We start from the raw sequence: 26,143 nt of genomic DNA, 5'->3' as shown, positions 1-26,143 counted from the left end.
GCAAACACAATCAGATCAGTCCTGTCGGAGGGTGAAGATGGTAGTCTACCCTACAATGATTAAAGTAATACCAGGAACATAAAGTGGCTTAGCACCAGCTCATATTCTTTACACCTTTCATTCATAATTTTTTTCTTGTTCAAAACCACACTGAACAAAATACCCAAACGCTAAACATTCACTAAAAGAAGAAATAAGTTTCAACTTGACAATCAGCAGGAGCAAAGCCGAATAAAACTTATCTGGTGACAGTAAGTGAGTCTCTCCCCAATTCACCTCCTTCCACAGTTAACTAACTCTGGTGTTTGTTTTTCTGTAAGAACAATGAGTACTATACAATAATGTGGAGGAATGAGTTGGGAAAAATGAATTTTCATAATTCTACAATTTGTCTAAGAACTTTTTATAAATTGTTGAACTTGAGGTTAAGAAACAAGAAATCTAGAAAATGTTCTAAAATGTAATAGAATTTTCTAATATTTTTGTTTGCTGACATAAAATCTCACTTTTCATTTCCTCAAAGAAAGCTCTTTTACCATAGAATAACTCTTTTACCATAAAAAAAAATTGGCTTGCAGATTTATTCTATAGATTTATTCTATAGAATAAATCTGCATGCCAATTTTTTTCTTTCACATTACGTATCTTGAGATGATTTTTCCCGTTCTTTTTAACCTTGAATCATGGAGGTGTTTTCTGTCAACAGACTAATTGCAAAGCCTTCCTTCACCCTATGCTTCCAACCCCACTGACTGACCACCAGCCTGTCAATCACTCCACTGTGGTTGGTTTGGAAAGGGTGAAAAGGTAGTAATAGTAACAGAAAATTAAAATAATATGGAGTTCAGAATTCTAAAAATTCCAGTTTTTTCATCTACTGAATGTTGCTTTCTTTTTCAATTTCTTTTAAAGAAAACATAGGAAATATAGATAACAAAACCAACATAACGAAGTTGGCGATGCAGCCCAAAAGGAATTGATTGAGTCTTAAATCTTTAGTGAATCACTGAAGTCTCCATAGCAAATTAGATGCTACAAACTTGAAGCCTAAGCTGTTGTTCAAAAATTTTTTTTTTAACTTATGGAAATTCACAATACTGTAGTGTATTTATTGGCAAAACTACTGGCTAAAGTATAAATTAAGCAATTCTTCCATTTAATTTCTATTATGGATAAATTGTATATCCCATTTGTACCATTTTCTACAACAGTAAGCCAGCCAAGGTGTGCAATTGTCAAGAAGAATGAAGAAATATTTGTTGTAATATTTTAGAATTTCAATAGAGATGTATTATTTCTTAGAAATGTATTTTATTGAAAATATGAGTTTAATAAGTATTGTTTTAACTCTAAAAGTATGCCAGTAATGATATTCTTAATAAGTAGTACGTATTGTTTCAACTCTTGATGTATAGTATAAGTAGTACGTATTGTTTTAACTCTTGATGTATAGTTATACAGTCTCTAAAAGTATGCCAGTAATGATGTTCTTAGAGTTAAGTATATCTTACTTTAACCAGCTCACTGAGCTGATTAACAGCTCTCCTAGGGCTGGGCCAAAGAATTAGATTTTTTAAAACCAAGTGGCTAGAAACCAATTGGTTACTTAGCAACGGGACCTACAGCTTATTGTGGGATCTGAACCAGATCGAGAAATGAATTTCTATCAGCAGAAATAAATTCCTCTGATTCCTTGTTGGCATAGCGGGGAATCGAAAATGGACCATGACATCATCCAATGAGGAACTTGATTTTCTTCGAAAATTTACATACTATGATTAATAATTTCCAGAAGTTGCCTGGTTTTGCTACGTGTTTAAGATTACCCAACCTAGAGAGAGAGAGAGAGAGAGAGAGAGAGAGAGAGAGAGAGAGAGAGAGAGAGAGAGAGAGAGAGAGACTGTTGACATTCATATAAAAATTAGCCCAGATCTGATAGGATTGCCAGTCTCAAGTCACCAGTCACCTCATACACAAATGCATCTTGATCTCTTCTGTGTATTTGAGAAAAATGATAAGTAATTTCAATTTGATGCAAACATCTACATATTTTTACTTTGTGACAGATTCTATGAATGAATGACACATTGTGTTTTGCTTCTAAGATACGTTGCTGCAAAAACTCTTAAGTAAACATTATATGATATATATAAGCATAAAAGTGGCCCTCTGCCACTGCATCTTTAGAAATTTCATCATACACTTATACTGTAACTGTTATCTACCAACCACTATGATGCTTATGATTGCTAAATTCTTAAGTGTACAGATTTTATTTCCTATTTTATTTCTTAAGATCACAGATGTACCAATATATTCATATAAGGTAAATATTCATATTCCAGCATTTATACAGATACAGGAACTGGCTTAGCTGACTATTTGCTGCCCTGTGAAAATGATAGCAAAATCTCCATGTCCAAGTTGAAAGGTGTACCTTACCTCCTTACTAAAAATGTAATGTACACCTGACTATGCATAGCACTCCCTGGGTTATGATAGTCTGTTTTACAATATTTTTCCTTTACATTGGCAATAGCAAAGATAAACATTCAGCAGAGCCATATTCCATAATTTAAACTTTGATTTGAATTTCCTGAGCAGCAATATAGCAATCTCATAAATGCTGGGCATTCAGACAGCAGCAGATCTCCTCAACTCCCCGTCTGCCACACACCTGCTGGTGTAGACAATCAATACTCAATAGCATTCTGCATTGCTACAATATTTTGGATGCCCTCTCCTGTATCTAAATTGTGTTTTTAAGCATCTATCATGTCTATGAATCAACCTCTATGTCTCCTGTAACTGGTGAGACGAGGATGAGGAAGACAATTACTATAAGGAAAAGCTTAGAGATAACTGCCAAATATGCAGACAGCACACTCATAATTGGCCACTGCACTATACCTGGACTTTGACAATTGATTATCTTAAGATGTTAAGCAAATTAATGATGATGTGAAATCTTCGGCATTGGTAAAACTCATTGTCATCATGAACAAACACACAGGGCTAATTGACGAGAAGGTGGTTGTCAGGATGAAAGATTTGCTTGTTACATGAATAGAAGACCAGAAACAGAAGGGTATGCTACTTAGCATACATACACTCCAGGCTTTGGTAAGAAATCTTTTTGAAACCTTAAGTGTGTGCTTCAGAACACCCCTCACAAATATGAGCATATACCAAGAACTATAGTAGATTCACATCAACAGTGCATCTGATGTCTGGGCCAGTCCCTTATGACGCTCCTGATTGGCTGTTGATAATCCCATCAACAGCCAATCAGGAGCGTCGTAAGGGACTGGCCTAGATATCAGATACACGGTTGATGTGAAACTACTATAGCAGTAATGCTTGCAGAAACCACCTGGAGGAAAGACAACATGTACACAGTCATAGATACATAATAGAATGAGGAGCACCAATAGATATGAGTTGGCTATGTATTAATGTATGAATCATTCCTTTTGGAACTTTTCCATTGTGCTTCTCACACAGTTAGGGGCTATTTTATGATGACTGGATTTGTGATAATAAATGCATACTATTCTTCATTTGCAGAAGAGTTAAAAGCTATTAGTGATATAAGAAAAGTCTTACCTTGCAGATCAAGCTTGGTACGAAAAACTGAAGTAAATCTTTCTTCCTGACAACCACCTTCTTCACAGAGGTAATGATCTGAACGAAAATGCTTTCTCAAATCATTGTAGTCACTAAATGAGAGAAAATTATAGAATTACAATTACAATAAAGTAGTTTAACCTTGATGATGGTTAAAATAAGGACGGAAACAAGTTAAAAGCTAGAGAAATATGAAATTTTCATTATTAAAATGAAGTTTTATTGTATACTTACCGAACAATTATAGAGCCGTGATTTCCACGAGCGGCAGGATACTAAATTCAAATTTAGCGCGTCGGCGTCGCCAACACTGGTGGTGATGACGTCATCTCCCTCCACTCGAGAACCAGGTACAACTGCCCAGGTGAATCCAATTCTTTCTCTGCCCGTCCGTCCACCTAAGGGGAGGAGGGTGGGTATAATCATAATTGTTCGGTAAGTATACAATAAAACTTCATTTTAATAATGAAAATTTCATTTTTATTGTAGTGTCTTACCGAACAATTATAGAGCTGATTACACATTTATGGGAAGGTGGGATTCAGTGGACCACTAGTATTTTTAAATGGTTACATTTATTGCAATACCAGTAAACACTCAAGGTGTCTGTTGTACCTTACCTTGTAAGAGAGCTACAGCAGACTGTTACTGCCTCTGGTCGGTGCTCTTCTTACTATTGTAGAGGAATTGGAATTTGACCAAAGTTAGCCTCTACAGGAGTGGAATCCTTCCGTAGTTCAAGCGAGTCAAGGCTGACTGACGGAGGATAGTAACAACAAAGATTGCCCTTGCCCTGGGCTAAGACCAGAAATTCAATCATACAAAACATTTGTCACCAACACCAGATTTAAAAACATATATACCCAACCATTGTAAAATCTGACCTAACAGACTGGTGAGTATCCCAGGTACTCAGTACCCCCAGCTTCCCTTGAACTTCGACAACCTATTCAAGGTGAAAAGTTAGCATAGAGGTGACGACCCCTGTGCCGTTTCTCCCAACACCATGCCAGAAACCGCCACCGGACCTAACGTTTTACAATTCTCGAAACCGTTTCTATCTCTTTGAGATAAATGATCGCAAAAACCGAATTCGATCTCCAGAACGTGCTCTGAAGAATCGAAGCTAAAGATAAATTCTTTCTGAATGCTAAAGAAGTTGCCACTGCTCTAACCTCGTGAGCTTTAACTCTCAGAACGGAAAGATTGTCGTTCTCGGACTGCGAGTGAGCTTCCCTGATAAGCTCTCTAATAAAGAACGATATAGCATTCTTAGAAAGAGGACGAGAGGGATTTTGAACCGAGGTCCAGAGCTTAGAAGATTGTCCTCTAATACCCTTAGTGGCAAACAGATACTGCTTATAGCCCTGACTGGACATAAGAGCCTTTCTTCCTCCTCATGTCCAACCAAATCAGATAAGTTCCTTACCACAAAACTCCTCGGCCAAGGATTATAAGGATTCTCATTTTTGGCTAGAAAGGTCAAAGATACCGAAAATACAGCATTGCCTTGAGAGAAACCGACTCTTTTGTCTATAGCGTGCAATTCGCTGACACGCTTAGCAGAAGCTAGTGCAATAAGAAAAAGTGCCTTCTTAGTCAAGTTCCTGAGTGAAGCCGACTTCAAAGGCTCAAACGGTGGCCCCATGAGGAAACTTAAGCACCACATTCTAAGTTCCAAGTCACTGTATCTTGCGGGAGCTTAGTGGTTTCGAAAGACCTAATGAGGTCCGACAGATCTGAATTGGAGGAAATATCCAAACCTCGATGTCGAAAAACCGAAGAGAGCATGGCTCTATATCCTCTGATCGTCGAAGGAGCCAGTTTCTTAGAGTTCCTAAGAAATAGAAGAAAATCTGCTATTTCTGTTAAAGAGGTCGCAGAAGTAGAGACTTTAGCACTTCTACACCACTCTCTGAAGATTCTCCACTTCCCTTGATAGAGTTTGTTAGAAGACTCTCTCCTACCACGAGCGATAGCTTCTGCAGCTCTTCTTGAAAATCCTTTCGCTCTGACAAGATTCCGGACAGTCTGAACCCTGTCAGAGCTAGAGCGGACAAGTTTTGGTGGAACCTCTTGAAGTGCGGTTGTTTGAGAAGCCACTTCTCTGGAGGAAGAAGTCTGGGGAAGTCTACTAACAACTGGAGAAGGTCCGGGAACCACTCTTTCCTGGGCCAAAAGGGAGCGATTAACGTTAGTGTTACATTGCGTGCGACATAACTTGTTCAGCACCTCTTCTTATTAGACCGAACGGAGGGAATGCATAAGCTTCCAGACCCGACCAATCCAACAGCATTGCGTCCACCGACCAAGCTAGAGGATCATGGGACTGGAGAACAAAAGAGAGGAAGACGGTTGTTCCTTGATGTCGCGAACAGGTCTATTGACGGTCGTCCCCAAAGGCGCCAAAGTTTCTGACAAATCTTGTTGTCCAAAGTCCACTCCAGAGGTAACACTTGCTGTTGACGACTTAACTCGTCCGCCAGAACGTTCATCTTTCCCGGAACAAATCTCGGGACTAGCTGAACCTTCGCTTCGTTTGACCACAGGAGGAGATCCTTGGCTACTTCGTACAGAGAGAAAGACTGAGTCCCCCCCTATTTCCGCACGTACGAGAGAGCCGTGGAGTTGTCGGAATGCACTGCCACTACTCGACCTTCTACTAAACTCCGAAACTGTCTGAGCCCCAAGAAAAATTGCTAACAGTTCCTTTACATTTATGTGGAACTTCTTCTCCTTCTCCGACCAAGCTCCTGAAGTCCGTTGATTTCCCAGTAGGGCTCCCCAACCTGTGTCCGATGCGTCGGAAAAGAACTGTAGGTTCGGGAGGATGGGTCGTAAATCTAACCCTTCTTCCAACCTTGCTCGAGAGAGCCACCACCTTAGGTCCTCTTTTATTTGATCTGTGACAGGAAAGGTAATCGAGTCTGGTTGTGTCTTCCTGCACCAAGAGGCTCTCAGGAAAAACTGCAGAGGTCTCATGTGCAGGTCTTCCCAACGTCACAAATTTCTCCACTGACGTCAATTTGCCCAGGAGCCTCATCCACTGATTGGCAGAACTTACCTTTTTGTCCAAGAACTCCTGAACTGTCTCCAGACAGCCTTGAACCCTCTTCGGGACAGAAAAGCTCGAAAAACTTGAGCATTCAGAATCATCCCCAAATAAAGGATGCTCTGAGATGGAACCAACTGGGACTTCTGTTTGTTGACCAGAATTTCTAACTTTCTGGCAAGATCCAGAGTTGTTCCAAGGTCCTTCATGCACCGACTCTCTGATTCCGACCGGAGAAGCCAATCGTCCAGATAGAGGGAGATTCTTACTCCTAATATGTGCAGCCAGCTTCCTATCGGGGATAGAACCCTGGTGAAAACTTGAGGAGCGGTCGCTAGTCCGAAGCAAAGCGCCCGAAACTGAAACACCTTGCCTTCGAACATGAACCTCAGGTACTTCCGAGATTCGCGATGTATCGGAATGTGAAAATAAGCGTCTTGCATGTCCAGAGAGACCATCCAATCCCCCTGTCTGATGGACTCCAGAACCGACCGAGTGGTCTCCATATGAAATTTTGTTTTCTGGACATGCAAGTTCAGGGCGCTCACATCCAAAACCGGCCTCCAGCCCCCTGATGACTTGGGAACTACGAAAAGGCGATTGTAAAAGCCTGGAGGAAAATCCCCTTCTATCTGTTCTATCGCCCTTCTTTGAGAACAAGCGCTTCCACTTCTGCGGCTAGCGCCAGAATTTGTCTGAGCCCGGAGAGTATGCCTGGAATGGAATTGGCCACAGGTGAGAGCGAGGGAGGTGAAACGAGAGGAATACGATAGCCGAACTTGAGTACTTGCACTACCCAGGCTTCTGCTCCTCTGTTTTCCCATTCCTCACAAAACATAGCCAGCTTGGCTCCCACTGGTGCATGAAGAACCGAGCTTTCATTTGGAAGGTTTGTTAACCTTGGCCGAGGCCTTAGACTGAGGTCGCCAATTCGACTTTGGCCGAAAGAAGCGCTTGGGTTTTCTCCCTCGAAAAGGCACTTGGGCCAGAGGAGAAACCGAAGGAACAGTCTCCACAGGAGCTTTAGGTCTCTTAGTATACTGTGCCAGTAAATCCGAAGTAGATTTCTTATCTAGCGCAGACGAAATTGACAACACTACATCGTCTGGAAAGAGGTTATCTTTCACAAACGGAGCAAACAATAGAGCAGACTTCTGTTGGGAAGTAACCCTTTTAGAAGCAAAGGAGCACCAAAGTTGCCTATTCTTAAGGGTACCAAAGGCGATGAGCGAAGCTAACTCATCACATCCATCCCTAATGGATTTGTCCGCACAGGACAGAACACCAATCCAATCCTCCGCTAACTCCTGAGAAAGAGAAGGACAATCTTCGATCTTGGCCGCTAAAGCGCCAATAGTCCAATCAAGGAAGCTAAAGACTTCCAAAAGTTTAAATTGATTCTTTACAACGTGGTCCAACTCAGGCGCTGTAAAGAAAACTTTCGCTGCGGCGAAAGCAGATCTTCTAGAGGAGTCGATTAAACTGGAGAAGTCTCCCTGGGAGGAGGCAGAAACTCCCAGAGAAGGAGCTTCCCCAGTTACATAAAACCTATACCTCTTACGAAGGCAACTTAGAGGGAGGGTAAGCAAAAAGAGCCTTCCCTAAGTCTCTTTCATAGACATCCATTTTCAGTCTCTTTCAACGAATGTCTAACCGCTTTAGATAGAACAAGTTTTGGGAGGAGAGGGTCTGAAGTTTTCCTCCTCATCAAAAAAGTCGAAGTTGGGGAGCGAGGAGCCGCTTTCTCAAAATAATCTGGATAAGATACCAGAAGAAATTTAAGGAGACGTGAATAACACGAGAGGTGATGAGAATCCTCCTCCTCTACTTCTTCTTCATTATCCGATACCGCCGAAGAAGTAGACGGAACTACAACCGGATCTGAAGGTTTTCGAACCACCCTTGGACACATTCATCCAGTTGGTTAACATCTCTAACTGCTTGCGCAAAGGCGCCAGAGACGAATCAAAAACAGTTAACGTAGGCTTGGAAGAGCCTAAATGTTCAGCAGGAGGCGGAAAAACTACTTGCGCCTCGCTCTGAGCCGCCGAAATTCGAGGCGAAACAGGCGCATCAGGCGTAACAGACGAAAAAAGCGCCTAAAGAAACACCCTTAGCTGCTAGCTACAGCGCTAAAACCACAATCTCTACTAGTAGATGGAGCCGAAAAAGGCACAGATTGAGGCGACGAACGAGCCGCTAACGGCCGCGGCGCAACCCTACTCTCAGGCTCCTTATACCGCTTGACTGGAGGAGGCGAAGAATCGGCGCCTGAACGCCTCTTTTAAGGGACGCGAAACGGGCGAATCTCGCCAAGAGCGCCGCGCGACCGGAGACGAATCGCTTGAATCATTCAAAGGCGTCTGACTGCAACACCTTTCCAACGCTTAACGAGCCCTGTTGAAGCGCAACAGGCTCAACAAGAGAGGCCTGTCTGTGGGCAAATCCCGATCGACTCCCTTGGACTTCCGGTATGTCTTCTCCCCGGTGCGGGGGAGCTGGACAGTGACCTTTGTCTAGGAGACGTGTCAGGACAGACAGACGCACCCTCAACTACACTCTTACCTGAACCGCTTTCTCCAAAAACGTCTCAACTGAATTACCAAGTTGCAAAACCGTATTCGCTAGTACCGAAAATTTCTGATCTAACCTCGATTCCAGACTGGCAATGGTGTCGGAAGAAACTACACGGGAAGCCGGAGAAGTGGGATTAGTAGGAGGAATAGGAGGTGTAGTTAAAGGAGACATAACAATTTGAGGAGAAACAGAAGGAACAGAAGCATCGCAAGACGAAGCAGAGCTAAGTCTACTTTCCCTAAGCGCTGCTTTTCTAATTCTGTCTTTAGCTAATTTCTCCGAGTATGAACTAAAAAACTTCCATTGAGAATCAGTCCAATCACTACACTCGTTACATGTTCGATCTGCTGAACAAACCTGTCCCCTACACTTAACACATTTAGTGTGAGAATCATATTCTAACTTGGATAATCTAGTTTTACATCCTGCGATGCAAAACCTAACTCCCGACGGACTAGAATCCGACATGGCAACGCCTAAATAAAAAGCAAAATAACAACAACGCAAAAAGAGTACTTCACCAATTCCGAAGATCAATTCCACAAGAAGAAAAACGAAGCAAAGTCATCCAAACCGCACCGACCACCGATGTTCACCGGACGCCGGCAGGAAAAGAATTGGATTCACCTGGGCAGTTGTACCTGGTTCTCCCGCGAGTGGAGGGAGATGACGTCATCACCACCAGTGTTGGCGACGCCGACGCGCTAAATTTGAATTTAGTATCCTGCCGCTCGTGAAATCACGGCTCTATAATTGTTCGGTAAGACACTACAATAAAAGTGAGTATTTCACAAAGGATAATAAAAACTTTAGTCGACCTAAACAGCATGGTCAATTATTAGTTAAAACAATTCAAAATTGAATACTTTTTTGACATGGCAAAAATATAATACAAATGTAATATACAACATATAAACTCTTCCTCCCTTTTAAAAGGATATGCAATACAATAATTATCCAAACAAGTGACTCATGTTCTATCATAGAAAAAGGGTACATGAAATCCTGAAATTATTTTCATATTTCCTCAAACGATATCCCCACATTTCTTTTTATACAAGCATAAACCCTTCTAGGAATAAAATTTAACAATAATTAGCTAAAAGCATCTGTCCTCAGAGAAGCAAAGAAAGATTCATTAATCTTAACTGCCTCCATACGTAACTGAATAATAGTGATAACTCCAACTTACTTATAATATTGATGAATACCATCAGCATCACAGAAATGACAGAAGAAATGATCCCTCCTCAAATGCCGAAATAGGTCATCATTGTCCATAAAGCGCTCATCACAGAATTCACACAAAGGATGGCCTCTGTGACTCCTGTCATCAACATCTCCCTTTCGCCTGTGTTGGGCCAACTGAGCTCGAGTATATGAGCGACGTTCATGGGTAAAGATCTGCAGATAGGAAAGATTTTTAATAAATTTGTATTTTCATAGGTAAAAAACCTGGTCTTAACAATAGGATATTCTAGCACCAGCTGGAAAACTGTTAAAAACAAAGATTGTAATGGAAGGAATCTGTGGCATCTGGCAACTCATGCATATTTGGAACCATAAAATGAGAGTGAGAATTTAAAAGCATAAACTTAACAGTACCATAAATTTCAACTTTTTTGGCTTCATAGTGTAAAAGTATGTTACCTCAAAAATTCATATCCACTTTCCTATTTTGAGAAGACATTTTTTACTGGAATATTAGGTAAATAACTATGAAACTAAAACAACAATTCTTTTCAATTGCAATATTAGATAAAGGACTATGAAACTAAAACAACAATTCTAACATTCATAATTGTATAATTTCCACGGCTGATGACTAAGCAGAATAGTATAGTCAAATTGAGCAAAAACAATCTGATTTAAAAAAACAATTACTCACTTTCATATATGTGAAAAGTTTAAACACAAAATCTAAAGAGACATAATGAATACCAATAAGGCTACTGTATACACTAAAAACTTCACTATTTGTATTACCCAAATATATTAGAGTATAAAGTTTCAGTTGTGTAACACAATTTTAAAGATGTAAAATTTCATATGGCAACAAAATCCCATTACAAAATTTCAGATTTCACATTTGCTGATTGTCATTAAATACTAATGGATATAATGGATATATAAGCTGTGATTTGCAGCAAGATAATAGTGCAAGGGACCAGTCCTTACAGTGAGCCATTCCTGGCCTCAGCCACAATCATTTTTACCTTTAATTTTTCACAAATGCTACTAAATTACTTCCTTCCATCTTAGTTACAATTCTCTTCTTCCAACAGTCACCTCTCCTTTAAGAACTAATGCTTAAGAGGAGGAACACTAAACAGTATCAGATATTAATTTTCTCTAATGTTTTTGTGCTAAAGTTGGTTTTTATGTCTGCATGTTTTAACTAATACTCATACACTTGAAAGCAAGCTACATGCATACCTTTTATATTTACAATGAATTTGGTCAAAATCATATTGTATATCCTATTACTTGTCAAAAAGATACCATCTAAACCCTTGCATGTATAGAGGTATCTCATCCCTGTATATTCATATAAACTTACAAATACTACAACTTGTTGCCCCAAGTAGGAGCAATGTTTTTTTTTTTCCTTTCCGAGTCATTTTACTACAATACTGTTCAACTAAGCATCTGAAACATTCTATTTCCCTTTTTTAAATTTAATTACTAATAACAAAATGTAAGGTACTGAGGCCATCCAATGAGATTTCTATAATAACCTCATAGAGGTGAAAGGGATTTAAAAAAATAATAATTATATGAAAAGAACAAAGTAATGCAGCTAGAGGGTAGAAAGGACTGCTATGAACCTTTAATATATTCTACAGTTCTCCACAGGAAAAATGGCTACCTTTGAGTCTATATGCTTTAATCACATTTCTACTACATAACCAACTAAGAGGTATTATCTTAGTATGATAATACTGTACCTACTGTACCTTTAGATGTTCTACACACAGCTCACAGTAGAACCTCTCATGACACTTGCGCATGTGGTCTTTCAGCATGGTGAAGTTTCGAAATGTGGGGCGTTCCTCACAGGTGGGGCATATATGTTCAAGAAGGTTATCAAAGGTCTGCATCACCTCGTCGGTCTCAAAGAATATAGCATAGCGCCTTTCGTAATGCATGTGGCGTGTCTTGATGTTGGCATACTGGGTGACACTGGGTGTAAACACCACCTACAAGGATTAAATTCAGCTGAGTAAATTTGCCAAATATATATTAGACATATAAAACACATTGTACATCACCTTCTAGTACTTTTAGGAGCCCTCTTTGGTGTTAAACATTTATTTATAAGGTATAATCAAACACATTTATCTATACAGCATAATGAAACACACACATCCACAATCTCTGAAGGCAAGATTCACAGTAAATTTTTAATTTTTAAACTAAATTGAAAAAATTATATTTTACCAGACTGCACTCCTAGTTACACCAAGGAACTGTATGGAACTACCAAAAATTTTTCCCTAAATGCAAGTTCTAAGTAAACCTTATGATATATTGAGCTGTTTCATAACTAGCTGTTTTTTTGTCTCTTACAGTACCAAATTAGCAAACATCAGCACAACCACTTAAAAGGAAATTCTCACTATTACTACATAATCCCCTTGGGTAATGTAAGACTGCTACCTGGAGTCACATGAACAAAGGCAAACTAACTCATCTCTTTGTACCTTCCATAATAAAAACCTGTATGCACATCTAAACTTCTTTGTAGCCATAAGAACATGACCATGTCACCCTGTCCTATTTCTCTTCAAGTACAGATGGGAACACTTAAAACTGTAAATGTAGTTTGTTCCCTTTATAATAAAATAACTTTCACAGTCATCAACGTCACAAATTTTAATTACTCTTCCTAGGTATACAAGCCATAGCCCTTTATTTAAGAGTATCCTTCAGCTCGTGCCAAAGGACTCTCCTACATACAAGTAAAGGGTAATGGTTTATAATTACTTTGAAAATTTGTGATTAGTTCCTACCATAATACACATCTTCAATGTAGAAGACTTACTCCTTTGCGGGGGGAATTCCCCCGACTGACTGGCAAATTAAAACTCAACCCAGAAATGTCTCCCTTGTGCAGGGGTGTGAGTAACTACAGTACTTAAGCATACAGTGTGTACAGCATTATTTTCACTGGCAGTTGTGGGGTGGTAGGGGTGGGCTCAAGTATACAATACATAAAGACTTGAATTTGAATATCCATGGACAATGGAAATTATCCTATGATCTGCCACTTGTTCCTATGCGAATAAAAACCCTCATCATTATGAAGTGACTAAGCCTTAAGGGGAGAGATCAGTCTTGAAATCACTTCTGTTTATATGCCAACCTTGAGTCAAGTTTCCAGCCACACAGGTGGGCAGGGGTAGTTGGCTTTTGTACCCTCCTGTCTCTCCTGACATATACAAGGCAGGGGCCCAAACCATACACTGGCTAAAGCCTCAATCTAGAATGGAATATCAGTAGTTACCAGTTCTTGATTCAGGGATGCCATAGTACCACTTTCCAATTCAATAACTTTTATTGTTTTATTAGTTTTCCATCAAACTATCAGGTTATAAGGTAAATGTTATCTTCAAACAATCTGTTATTTACCATGTTGGTTTCTGACAAAGGCTCCTCTTTTCTTAGCTCTCTTTGCAACACCAAATAGCCTATGGTACTATCAACAAAAATAGGAACATGACATCTCCAGACAGTACGAACACTAGTGTAACATGCCAACACCCACTTGTTAATTAACTGAGAGGCCCTGGGCTATGCTTACAGTACAGTGTTGCCAAATCTAGTGATTAACCTGAAATCTACAGATTTTTTTTTGCGTTTTCCAAATTTTAGGATTCTTCCTTTAAAATGAGTGAAATCTATAGATTTTTAACAGTCTCACCTCTAATTCCAACTGTCCTGCAACTTTGTAAAATAAATATGATATTGTTAAGATACAATAAAGTTTGTTCATACTTACCTGGCAGATATATAATATAGCTGTATTCTCTGAAGTCCGACAGAATTTCTAAAACTTACGACACACGTAGTGGGAGTTAGGGTGGTTAGTACCCATTCCCGCCGCTGGGAGGCGGGTATCAGGAACCATTCCCATTTTCTATCAGATTTCTATCTCCACTGTCTCCTGAGGGGAGGTGGGTGGGTACTAAAATTACTAGATATCTGCCAGGTAAGTAATGAACAAACTTTATTGTATCTTACCTCTTCATTACCGAAAGTTTGTTTGGAGGTAGGTGGGTACCACCATTGAAGTCTACTATACCGCACCTGGGTGCATAAAGGTGGTACGCATAGTACCACCAAAACTCCTCTTTTCAGATAGGGACTTCCAATCATTCTGTAATTTCGGTTTGAAGAGTTTGGAGCAAAATAAACAGTATGACACGATGCCAGAGTATGATGAACCCCAAAAAAATAGTTATTATTACTGCTTATAGTAGTGTAGGTGACAGATGAACTGCGTCTCAACAAAAAATCACAAAACCCAGACAAGCGTAAACATGTAATACTTCTACCAAGTAAAAAACCCATTTGTATCATCATTTCTGTATTTTATTTATTTATTCACTTATTACATTTTACAAATAAAAGATATGAACACCAGATAAATGAAGGTAGAAAACTAAAGCCTCTATAGTAAACTTTATATATAAAAAAAACAAACCAGAGAAAAAGCAAAAAAAGCGATTTTTTCTGAGGACAAGAAACTTGAAAAATTAGTTTAGATACCCCTAATGCCCCTAAAGTTGTTTTCTGTGATGAAACTAATCTTAGAAAACGTAGAAAATGACATCGCCCAATTTTTGAAAGATATACTATAACATTTGCGATTTCCATATTTATTGGCGGGCTTTCGCTTTAGTTTTTGCTCTTTTTTTGTGTTATTACGTGCTTATTTACTGTTCTATTTTGATAATACTTTATGTGCATGTTCCAGGTGCAATATACCAACATTCTGTAAGACCGAATTTCTATTCAAGACCGTAGTTTTCTCACCGACCACCAGTGTCCCTTGTACAAGGGACACCGAGTTTCACATTTTTTTTCATAAAATCAATTTATTTTCCCTGTAGGATTGATAAAACTAACAGAGAATATGCGTTATTATAGTGCTAATAATACCTGATAATTTCATTAGCCTGTCTTGATTAGTGTATTTTTGGCAAATATTTTTACGATGGCACCCCTCCAAACTCGAGTCACTACCGAGAGATTCAGTTCGGCAGCGAACACAATGTTTACATTCTGCTCACCCACCCGGTAAAGAAGGGGTTAACAATATCATTTTGTTTCATGAAACTTACCTGTCAGATATATATATAGCTGAATCCCACCTTTGGCGGTGGGAGAGACAGAAAAAAGGATTTTAGAAAAATGGTATTGTTATGATACAATAAAGTTTTATGCATACTTACCTGGCAGGTATATATATAGCTTATCCTCTTGACGCACTGGCAGAATTTCAAAACTCGCGGCAACCGCTAGTACACTGGTAGTTCAGGTGATGGCCACCCCGCTCCCGTGGAGCTGGTACTTGGAACTATTCCCGTTTTCCTCAGATTTTCTCTGAACCCTGTCTCCTGAGGGGAGGAGGGTGGGAATTTAATTATATATACCTGCCAGGTAAGTATGCATAAAACTTTATTGTATCATAACAATACCATTTTTATGCATGACACTTACCTGGCAGGTATATATATAGCTGATTGACACATTTGGAGGTGGGTCATAGACAGCAACATCGTCATAATTCAAAAATTAAACTAAATTTTTAGAACTACTGTATTATGTTCCTTACCTGCTAAGGTAGCTGACTTCGTCTAGTCCTGCCTCTTAGCCTGCTAAACCTTAGTAGCTCTCAACTAGGACGTGACCTGTTTTGTTGAGAAAGCTAACAATAAGGGCCTGACAACTGGACGTGACAATTTGTTGACAGAGAACCCTAGCCCTCATTTACCAACGGGTCATTCATGACTAGGAAAGTTAGTCACCTGAACCACACACACATATAATAAACACTAACCAACAGACTGAGCTGGTCTTAAACCTTCTCAGACAACCATAAAAACACTATAACCTAATTAATATAAAAACCTAGCATGTTATTAGGTTTATGGGGGTGGAAAACTCCTTTGCCCAGTACTGTACCTGAGGATACATACGGGCCTAACGTTTGACAATTAGATCAAAAGTTGTCTTCAACTCTCTAAATGGTAATTGAGAAGGCAAACACCGAGGAGTTTGGGTCCTCCAGTACGTTGAATCTATAATGTCCTTGAGGGCTAAATTTTTTCTGAATGCTAAGGACGTAGCTACTGCTCTCACCTCATGAGCTTTAACTTTAATTATACCGAAGGCATTCCTCCTGACAAAGCAAATGAGCATCTTTAATGACTTCTCTTACAAAGAAAGCCATTGCGTTTTTAGACATAGGTCTAGTAGGATCTTTAACGGAGCACCACAGAGAACATGAAGTTCCCCTAATGCTTCTTGTTCTTTCTACGTAAAACCGTAAGGCTCTTACTGGGCAAAGAAACCCTTTCTTGTTCTTGACCTACCAGATCAGCCAGTCCTTCAATCTCAAAATGATCTTGGCCATGGATGCGAAGGATTCTCATTCTTTGCTAAGAACTCCTGTTTTGAAAAGAACAAACTGCTTTGTTGTGTCTTCCATCCTATTTGCTTGTCAATAGCTTGCAGCTCGCTAATCCTTTTAGCTGTAGCTAAGGCTACTAAGAAGATAGTTTTCTTCGTTAGCTCTCGCAAAGGGGCACTGCCCATAGGTTCGAACTTATCCATCTCCAAGAATTTGAGAACGACATCCAAATTCCAAGAAGGGGTTCTGCACCGTCGATCCTTCTTTGTATCAAACGATCTGAGGAGATCTCTAAGATCTGCGTCATTGGACAGGTTTAAACCTCTGTGTCTAAACACTGCAGACAACATACACTTATAGCCTCTAATCGTCTGATTAGCCAAACCTAGTTCTTTCTTCAGGTATAGCAGGAAATCTGCAATCTGTGTCACAGAGGTACTGGATGAAGAAATCTTCCGATTCTTACACCATTTACGGAAGTTCTCCACTTCGGACTGGTACACTTTGATAGTCGATGGCCTTCGTGCTCTTGCGATGCCTTCGCTGCTTCTCTAGAAAACCCCCTCGCTCTGACAATCTCTTTCGATAGTCTGAACGCAGTCAGACCCAGAGCGAGGGTGTTCTTGTGGAACCTGTCGAAGTGGGGTTGTTTGAGAAGATCTACTCTCGTGGGTAGACTTCTCGGAGAATCTACTGTCCATTCCAGTACTCTGTGAACCACGTTTGGGCCGGCCAGTATGGGGCTATCAGTGTCAAGCCTTGTTCCTCGACTTTCCCTGAATTTTTTCATTACCTTTCCTAAATCTTGAACGGGGAAAAGCGTACGCATCTAGACCCGTCCAATCTAGTAGGAAGGCATCGACTGCGACTGCAAGAGGGTCCGGATTGGAGAACAATAGTTCGGTAACCTCTTCGTCGCTGCGGTAGCGAAAAGATCCACTACTGGAGTGCCCCAGAGCTTCCACAGTCTCTGGCATACTTGAAGATGCAACATCCACTCCGTGGAAAGCACTTGTCCGTCCCTGCTCAACAGATCCGCCCTGACGTTCTTCTCTCCTGAATGAACCTGGTGAGCAGGGTGACGTTTTTCTCTCTGCGACCAAAGAAGAATCTCCTTCGCCAGGTTTGCAAAGGGACAACGAGTGGGTTTCCTCCTTGTTTCCGTATATATGCCGAAGCTGTGGTAATTGTCCGCGTTGATCTGCACCACTTTGCCGCTGATCCACGGTCTGAACGCTTTCATAGCCAAGAAGATCGCCATCAGTTCCTTCCTGTTTATGTGCCATGCCTTTTCTTCTTCGCTCCAAAGGCCTGACTCCTCCCGAGGGCCCAGCGTCGCTCCCCAGCCTCGTCTGACGCGTCGGAAAATAATATCCGGTCTGGGTTCCTCTGCTGGAGTGACGTACCCTCTGACAACCTCTCCGGAACTAGCCACCACTTTAGTTCCTCCTTTATCTTCGAAGGAATTGGAAACCGGAAGGAATCTGGTTGCGATCTTCTTCGGCCAGACTTCGTTCAGAAAGAACTGTAAGGGCCTCATGTGAAGTCTCCCTAGTGAAATGAACCGCTCTAACGAAGAGAGTGTCCCAGCAGGCTCTCCACTCTCTCGCTGAGCATTGGTCTTTCATTAGGAATTCTTGCACTTTCCGTATCCACATGGTCTGCCTTTCGGGTGACGGAAAAGCCCGAAAAGTCACTGAGGATATCAGAATCCCCAAATAAACTAGTTCCTGAGAGGGGATCAATCGTGACTTTTCCAGGTTCACCATCAGACCCAGTTGCTGAGTTAATTCCAATGTTACGTCCGTGTCCTCCAGACATTGCTGTTTTGATTGTGCTCTTATGAGCCAATCGTCGAGGTAGAGAGAGACTCTGACTCCTGCCAAATGAAGCCACTTCGCCACATTCGACATCATTCTTGTAAAAATTTGAGGCGCCGTGCACAGCCCGAAACACAAGGGCTTTGAATTGATAAATCCTTCCCTGGATCACGAATCTCAAATATTTCCTGGACCTTGGATGAATTGGAATATGGAAGTACGCATCCTGAAGGTCCAGTGTTACCATCCAGTCCCCTAGTCGTACCGCTGCCAGTACTGAATCGTTCGTCTCCATCGTAACTTGGTCTTTTCTACGAACAAGTTTAGCTGGCTTACGTCCAGTACCGGCCTCCAACTTCCTGATGATTTCGGTACTAGAAACAGACGGTTGTAAAACCCTGGGGAATTCGTGATCCAGAACCGGTTCTATTGCCCCCTTTTCTATCATGGTGACGACCTGATGCCAAAGAGCCTCTCTCTTCTCTAAATCGATGTAATGAGCCCCTAGGGTCTCTCGGAGCTGTAGCGAGAGGTGGTTTCTTGAGAAAGGGAATCTTGTACCCTTCCTTCGCACTTTACGGACCAAGGATCCGCTCCTTTGCTTTGCCAGACTTCCCAGAAGTCTAAAAAGTCTGGCCCCCCCACAAGTCTGGAGGACTTCTGACTCATTGTTTGGTTGAAGTTTTTGGCCCCCGCCCCTCTTTGGTTGGAAACTCTTTTCCCTCTAAATGCTGGTCGAGCGAAAGTCCTTACCCCGAGAGGGCTGCTGTGCTGTCTTCGTATCCTTCGTAGGTTCTTATTCATGACCTTAGCAGGTAAATACTTCCTTACGGATGACGTAAGAAGATCTTGAGTCGCCTTCTGAGTGAGGGAGAGAGATATGTCCTTAATGATCTCTTGCGGGAAGAGCTGTCCTGGACAGAGGAGAGAAACATCAACTCCGACTTTGCGCGTTCGACCACTCCTTTAGCAGCGAACGAGCATTAGATGTCTTTTCTTCAAGACGCCTGCTGTAAAAATTGAAGCCAATTCATTAGCTCCATCTCTCAAGGCTTTATCCATACAGGACATAAATACTTCTCGACAAACTCGGATACTGACGGACTCTTCCATCTCCGAAGTTCGAGCCAGGGCCCCCAACGACCAGTCAAGAAAATTAAACACTCAAAGGTCCTAAAGATACCTTTGAGTAAATGGTCGAACTCCGACGAAGTCCACCACACTTTGGCTGAATGCAAAGCATGTCTACGGGAGCTATCCACTATGTTGGAAAAGTCTCCCTGGGAGGAGGCAGGCACTCCCAGGCCAAGACTTTCCCCCGTAGCATACCAAACACCGACTTCGAAGCCAACTTGGCCTGGAGGAAATACAAAAGAAGTCTTCCCCGACTCTTTCTTCTCCTTCAACCACTCATTTACGCGTTGAAGGGCTTTTCTTGGCCGAAATGGACAAAGTCATTTTCAAAAACGACGATTTCTTGGCTGTCTTCGTCTTCGAAAATTGCGACAAGGCGATGGGGCGGGCCTGAAGGTTGAAAATCTCCTTCAAAACAAAGAAAGAAGGCACTCTGTTAGCCTCCGTAGTCCGAAGAAGGAGCTTCCGTCTTGTCCTCTTCCGCACTCTCCGCGAAATTCTCCTCCTGCGAAGAAATATCTTGAAAACCAAGATCCTGCTGACTCTCCAATTCAGAGTCCTTATGCAGCTCCTGTTTAGAAAGCGAATGCGGCACTGACTCCCTATAAAACTCCTCTCTTCCTTGTCGAGACAATGTTTTGACTTGCTGCCGCCTGCGTCCTGCGTCTCCTGAACGTATGCGTCCACCATGCGTCCATCATTTCTTTCCTCCTCGTTGCGTCCTGCGTACCTGTACTTCGTCCTTCTTAAGGTCGGACGCACTGCGTCCTGAATCGCGTTGTACGTCCTGCGTCCTCTTGGAGGACTTAACCGGGAGAGACGAGTCCTTACGTCTAACCGAAGGTAGTTCGGGCTTCTCCCATGATTGAACAATCACTGCCAATCTCTGCTGCATGTCCCGCAGCACCTCCTTCGTTTCCGCCTCCTTACGAGACTCCTGATGATGAGGAGATCGAGGAACGCACCGGGCTAACACGAAGAGGGGCGAGCGAACTTCCAACTGACGTGAAATCCTCTTCCTTTTGATAGGGATCATCTCTTCATCCTCCGATGAAAAAATCTCAGGGCTACTCCACCCTTCTTGGTCGAAAGCCCTTTCCTCCTGTGAAGAGGACGGAAAGTATGACCTCTTTGAGAGGACGCGATACTTCCGCGAACCGCCTATCCTTCCCGAGGCTGAACTATCCGAAGAATAACGGCACTTCCCAGTATCGCCTTTTCTATGGCGTACTGCAGCAGCCTGGGACTTATCAACAGGACTGCCTGAAGGGACGACTGATCGCAAGTCAACCCCTCTCGCCTCCCTTCGACTGTCGACATGCCTTCTTCCCTTGGGTCTGGAGCTTGACAGAGGTCTCGGTCTAGGAGCACGAGAGAGACGATCAGGCGCCCCCTCCACAACACTGTCACCAAACACTTCCACTTTGTCTGTTAATCGTTTTAATTTGGTCTCCCATGGACGCAAGGGCAGCACGAACACTTTCACTATTTTGGATAGTAGTATCCTCAGATACAGGCAACTGGAGCAGGAGGAAAACCTGGGGGGAAGGTGCTACATCTACATGTGAATGAGCTGGAGAAGACACATGCAAACAAGATTCATCCAAAGGTTTACTCGAAGATCCCGATCTTTCACTCCTAGATACAGATCTTCTAACCCGATCTTTTTCTAATCTCTCCACATACTTCATAAGAGCCTTCCACTCTTTCTCATTCAGACACTGACATTCATTGCACCTATTGTCCCACGTACATACAAAACTCCCGACACTTCTTACAAATAGTATGTTGATCTACCGATGATTTTCGGCAGTCTCACCTTACACCCTTCTTTCACACAAACTCTAAACATACTCCCTGAATCAGACATACTAAACAAGGTCCAAACAAAATGCGATTGCCACTCTAACTTCGTGAATACGATACCAATATCCAAAAGTCAGATAACGAGCAGGAAATTCTAACGAGAACCAACAACGATGTTGCCGTTCGGCTGGCAGAGAAAATCTGAGGAAAACGGGAATAGTTCCAAGTACCAGCGCCACGGGAGGGGGCGGGGTGGCCATCACCTGAACTACCAGTGTACTAGCGGTTGCCGCGCGTTTTGTTTTTGAAATTCTGCCAGTGCGTCAAGAGGATAAGCTATATATATACCTGCCAGGTAAGTGTCATGCATAAAACATATAAATGTATATGATTGACATCTTGGTTCCTTACCTGTTAGCATAGCTGACTTCGTGATTACTGTCACCCAAGCCTGCTTCTGCTTCACTAGAGTTACCAACAAGGTAGTGACCTATGTAGTTGGTGCGCTCTAGATGATCTGTCAACAGGGACGGGACCACAATGTGACTAGACCATGACCCATACTTCCGAGGGCAACGAGGCAAAAACCACCATCTAAGTTAGCCTAACAACAAACTCCATATACCAAAGGCTAAAGGAAGGGACGACTGTACTCGGCAGCCGACCTACAACCATAAACATACAAATATTAAAAAACTCACCTAACCCTTTTCTATGGGAAAAGGATGAGTGCTACCTCCTGCCCCCAAAATAGTGTCTGCGGCGACGTATGGTCCGAGAGAGTAACAGCTTTCATAGGTCGTTCTCACCTCCCGTAGGTAGTGAGAGGCGAAACACTGAGTTACTCCTCCAAAAAAGTAGCACTTAAAATGTCTTTAAGAGCCATGTTTTCTGAAAGGCTATTGAGGTCGAAATAGCCCTTACTTCGTGCGCGTTAACTTTAAGTATCTTCAAGTCACTTGTCTTTGCAAGAAGCGTGCGCCTCTTTAATGGTGTTTCTTAAAAAGAATGCCAGTGCATTCTTGGACATGGGCATGTTTGGTCTCTTGACCGAACACCATAAGTTCTCTGCAGAACCTCGGCAATCCTTCGTTCTACGAATATACTCTCTAAGAGCCCTAACAGGACACAGGACTCTTTCTGGCTCTTGACCAATGATCTCTGCCATACCCTTGATCTCGAATGTTCTAGGCCACGGATTGGAAGGGTTTTCGTTTTGGCCAGAAAACGACATATTCAAAGAGCAGACTGCATTATGCCCTTTGAAACCGACGTGTTTTGCTGATAGCCTGTATTTCGCTAACTCTCTTCGCCGTCGCCAGAGCGTTAGGAATACAGTTTTCTTCGTCAAATCTCGTAGAGACGAAGATGAAAGAGGTTCAAACGATTTGACATCAAATATTTTAGGACCACATCCAGGTTCCACGAAGGTAGCTTCGGTAGTGGTACCTTGGTCGTCTCGAAAGATCTCAATAGATCATGGAGATCCTTATTGTTAGCGAGGTCAAGACCTCTATGGAGAAAGACTACAGATAGAACGCTTCTGTAGCCTTAATAGTTGACACTGCCAACTTAGATCTTGTTTCAAATAAAGCAAGAAGTCGGCGATCTGGCTCACAGAGGTAGTGGTAGAGGAAACTCCTTTTCTCTTACACCAACTTCTAAAGGCTGCCCACTTCGATTGGTAAACCGCGATTGATGATGGTCTCCTCGCGGTGGCGATAGCTTTAGCCACTGATTTCGAAAAACCTCTCGCTCTGGCCAACTTTTGGATAGTCTGAACGCAGTCAGACTCAGAGCGGAGAGGTTTTTGTGGTACCCTCTCGAAGTGGGGCTGTTTGAGTAGATCTCTCCTTAACGGAAGAGATCTCGGATAATCCACTAGGTAGAACATCACCTCTGTGAACCAGATCGCTGCGGGCCAAAGGGGGCGATTAAGGTCAACCTCGTCCCCTCCGATGCTGCAATTTTCTCATCACCTCCCCCAGGATCTTGAAGGGGGGAAAAGCGTAGCGATCCAGGCCCGTCCAATCCCATAGAAGGGCGTCTACTGCTACTGCTCCCGGATCGAGAACCGGGGAGCAATACAGAGGAAGTCTCGCCGTCCTTGATGTTGCGAAGATGTCCACTAAGGGGCATCCCAAAGACCCCACAGTTTCCTGGCATACTTCTTGATTGAGAGTCACTCTGTCGGCAATAACTGTCCTTGTCGACTGAGGAGATCTGCCCACCCGGACGTTCTCGACTCCGGCAATAAATCTTGTCAATATTGTGACTTCTCTCTCCTTCGCCCAAAGCAGGATCTCTTTTGCTAGAGAAAACATGGGAGCGAGAGTGTGTTCCTCCTTGTTTCTTCAAGTATGCCAGGGCTGTGGTATTGTCCGAGTTGATCTGAACCACACGACGGGAGACTTTGTTCTGGAACGAACTGGAGCGCTAATTGAACCGCTGCCAGCTCTTTTGAAGTTGATATGCCAGGTTACCTGTTTCCCCTCTCCAGGTACCTGACACTTCCTCCCCCCCTAGAGTTGCTCCCCACCCCGTGGATGACGCGTCGGAGAACAACACTAGGTCGGGGTTCTGAAGCTTGAGGGATACGCCCTCTGACAGCTTCCACGGATCGAGCCACCATCTTAGATGGTTCTTCCTCTTCCGAGATGTTTAACTTCATGTCGAAGTTGTCCTTTTCTGTCCAGCAGTCCGACAGAAAGAACTGAAGAGGTCGGAGGTGTAGCCTCCCCAGGGAAAACAAACTTCTCCAGCGAGGAAATGGTCCCCACAGACTCATCCATTCCCTCACCGAGCATGAATCTTTCCCTAGAAAGGCTGACACTTTTTTCTATGCCTTGTTGCTGACGTTCCTGGGACGGAAAAGCCCGAAAAGCCACTGAATCCATCTGAATCCCCAGATACACGATGGACTGTGTTGGGGTCAGATGACTTCTCGAAGTTACACCAGAAGTCCCAGGGACGCAGCTAAAGACAGAGTCGTCTTCAAATCCTTCAGGCACCGGGTCTGCGAGGAGGCTCGTATGAGCCAGTCGTCTAGATAGAGCGAGATTCTGATGTTGGAAAGATGGAGCCACCTCGCCACGTTCTTTCATTAAGATGGGTGAAGATAAAAGGGGCCGTACTCAGTCCGAAACAAAGAGCCCTGAATTGAAAGACCTTCCCTTTCAATACGAACCGAAGGTACTTCATCGATTGGGGATGTATCGGGACGTGAAAGTAGGCGTCCTGGAGGTCGAGTGATACCATCCAATCTCCAGGTCTTAGGCCCCCAGAACTGACTGAGGTGTCTCCATCTTGAACCCTCTGCTTCTCTATAAAGAGGTTTAGAACGACTTACATCCAAGACGGGCCGCCACCCTCCGATTGTTTCGGTACAAGAAACAATCTGTTGTAAAATCCTGGCGTTGCCAGGTCTAAAAACACCTGTTCCACTGCTCTTTTCTCCGAGCATCTGCTCGAGCAGGTCGAAAAGAATCTTTCGCTTTGTTAGCGGATACGATGGGGACAAGTCCCTGGGAGTGGCAAGTCAACGGGGGCGGCTTTATGAAAGGGATCTTGTAACCCTTCTCTATGACGTCGAGAGACCAGGTGTCTGCCTCTCTTACTCTCCAGGCTTCTGCAAACAAACTGCAGCCTGGCTCCTACCGGTGACTGAAGGCACGATCTCTCACTTCTTACCCCTAGACTTGGAAGGGGCTCTACCCTCTATGAAGGCTTCTTCCTCGAGGAGACGATCTAGCGGAAGTCCCTCCACGAAGGGCTTCTGCTTTCTAAAACTGTTGCGTTCCAGACGATGTTGAGGGCCAGCCGGATTGATTGATTGATTGAGAGTTATCTGGCGTCACAACTACCAGGGTCACCGACACCGAATACTAAATGTGATCTTTTAACTTTTATAATATATTATACAACATTCAAAATACCTTTATCTTTATGAGAGACATACGTATAAATTTGATTTAAGACAATAAAATAAATTTCTGATAAAAGTAAAAATAATATTCCGATAAAAAGAATTGTGATTAATCACAACCGTAAAATTATTAAAAAGAAAAGAATATGATATACTAAGACAGCACAGCTGTCAGATATATTTGAGAAGACCAGCTTCTTTGATAAAAGAGTATGTTTATAAATACATGCGCTTTCTCCCAACAGTTTTGCCATGCTATAATTACCCCCTGCTTCACTTACTATAACCTAAAAAACGATTCCTAAGTTCCACCACTTTGACTGGGACTCAACCAGCAAATGCTAACTGTTTCGCGGAACTAAGCAATCGTCACAGAAGGGCTCATGCTCCCCATCCATCAGATAGCCATGAGTTAAACGCGTATGGCCAATACGTAATCTACACAATACAACCTCTCCCACTTCCTTGGATTAGGTAATATTTCCAAGGGTGTGGTCTGACTAGTAATTTCTTTCATTTTATTGGGCCTACTCTGTCCCACTGAACTACCCATAAATGCTGGA

General features: G+C 42.5%; 1 protein-coding gene across 2 annotated transcripts in view; it reads right to left on the bottom strand.

Annotated features, from left to right (window-relative positions):
* LOC135197214 (E3 ubiquitin-protein ligase ZNF598-like) overlaps positions 1-26,143 on the bottom strand; it is a 52,015-nt gene that overhangs the window by 16,949 nt on the left and 8,923 nt on the right. For both annotated transcript variants that reach the window (XR_010310578.1, XM_064224270.1), the window contains exons 2-4: positions 12,214-12,456; positions 10,449-10,660; positions 3,607-3,719 (exon numbers count right to left, since the gene is read on the bottom strand). Coding sequence is in view for 1 of the 2 variants with exons in the window: in XM_064224270.1 (XP_064080340.1) it covers positions 3,607-3,719; positions 10,449-10,660; positions 12,214-12,456 (568 nt within the window). In the remaining variant the exon portion in view is untranslated. The remainder of the gene's footprint in view (positions 1-3,606; positions 3,720-10,448; positions 10,661-12,213; positions 12,457-26,143) is intronic.

This window comes from Macrobrachium nipponense, chromosome 18 (genome assembly GCF_015104395.2).
Source record: "Macrobrachium nipponense isolate FS-2020 chromosome 18, ASM1510439v2, whole genome shotgun sequence".
Classification (NCBI taxonomy): Eukaryota; Metazoa; Arthropoda; class Malacostraca; order Decapoda; family Palaemonidae; genus Macrobrachium; species Macrobrachium nipponense.
This window is presented reverse-complemented; position numbering and strand designations above follow the sequence as displayed.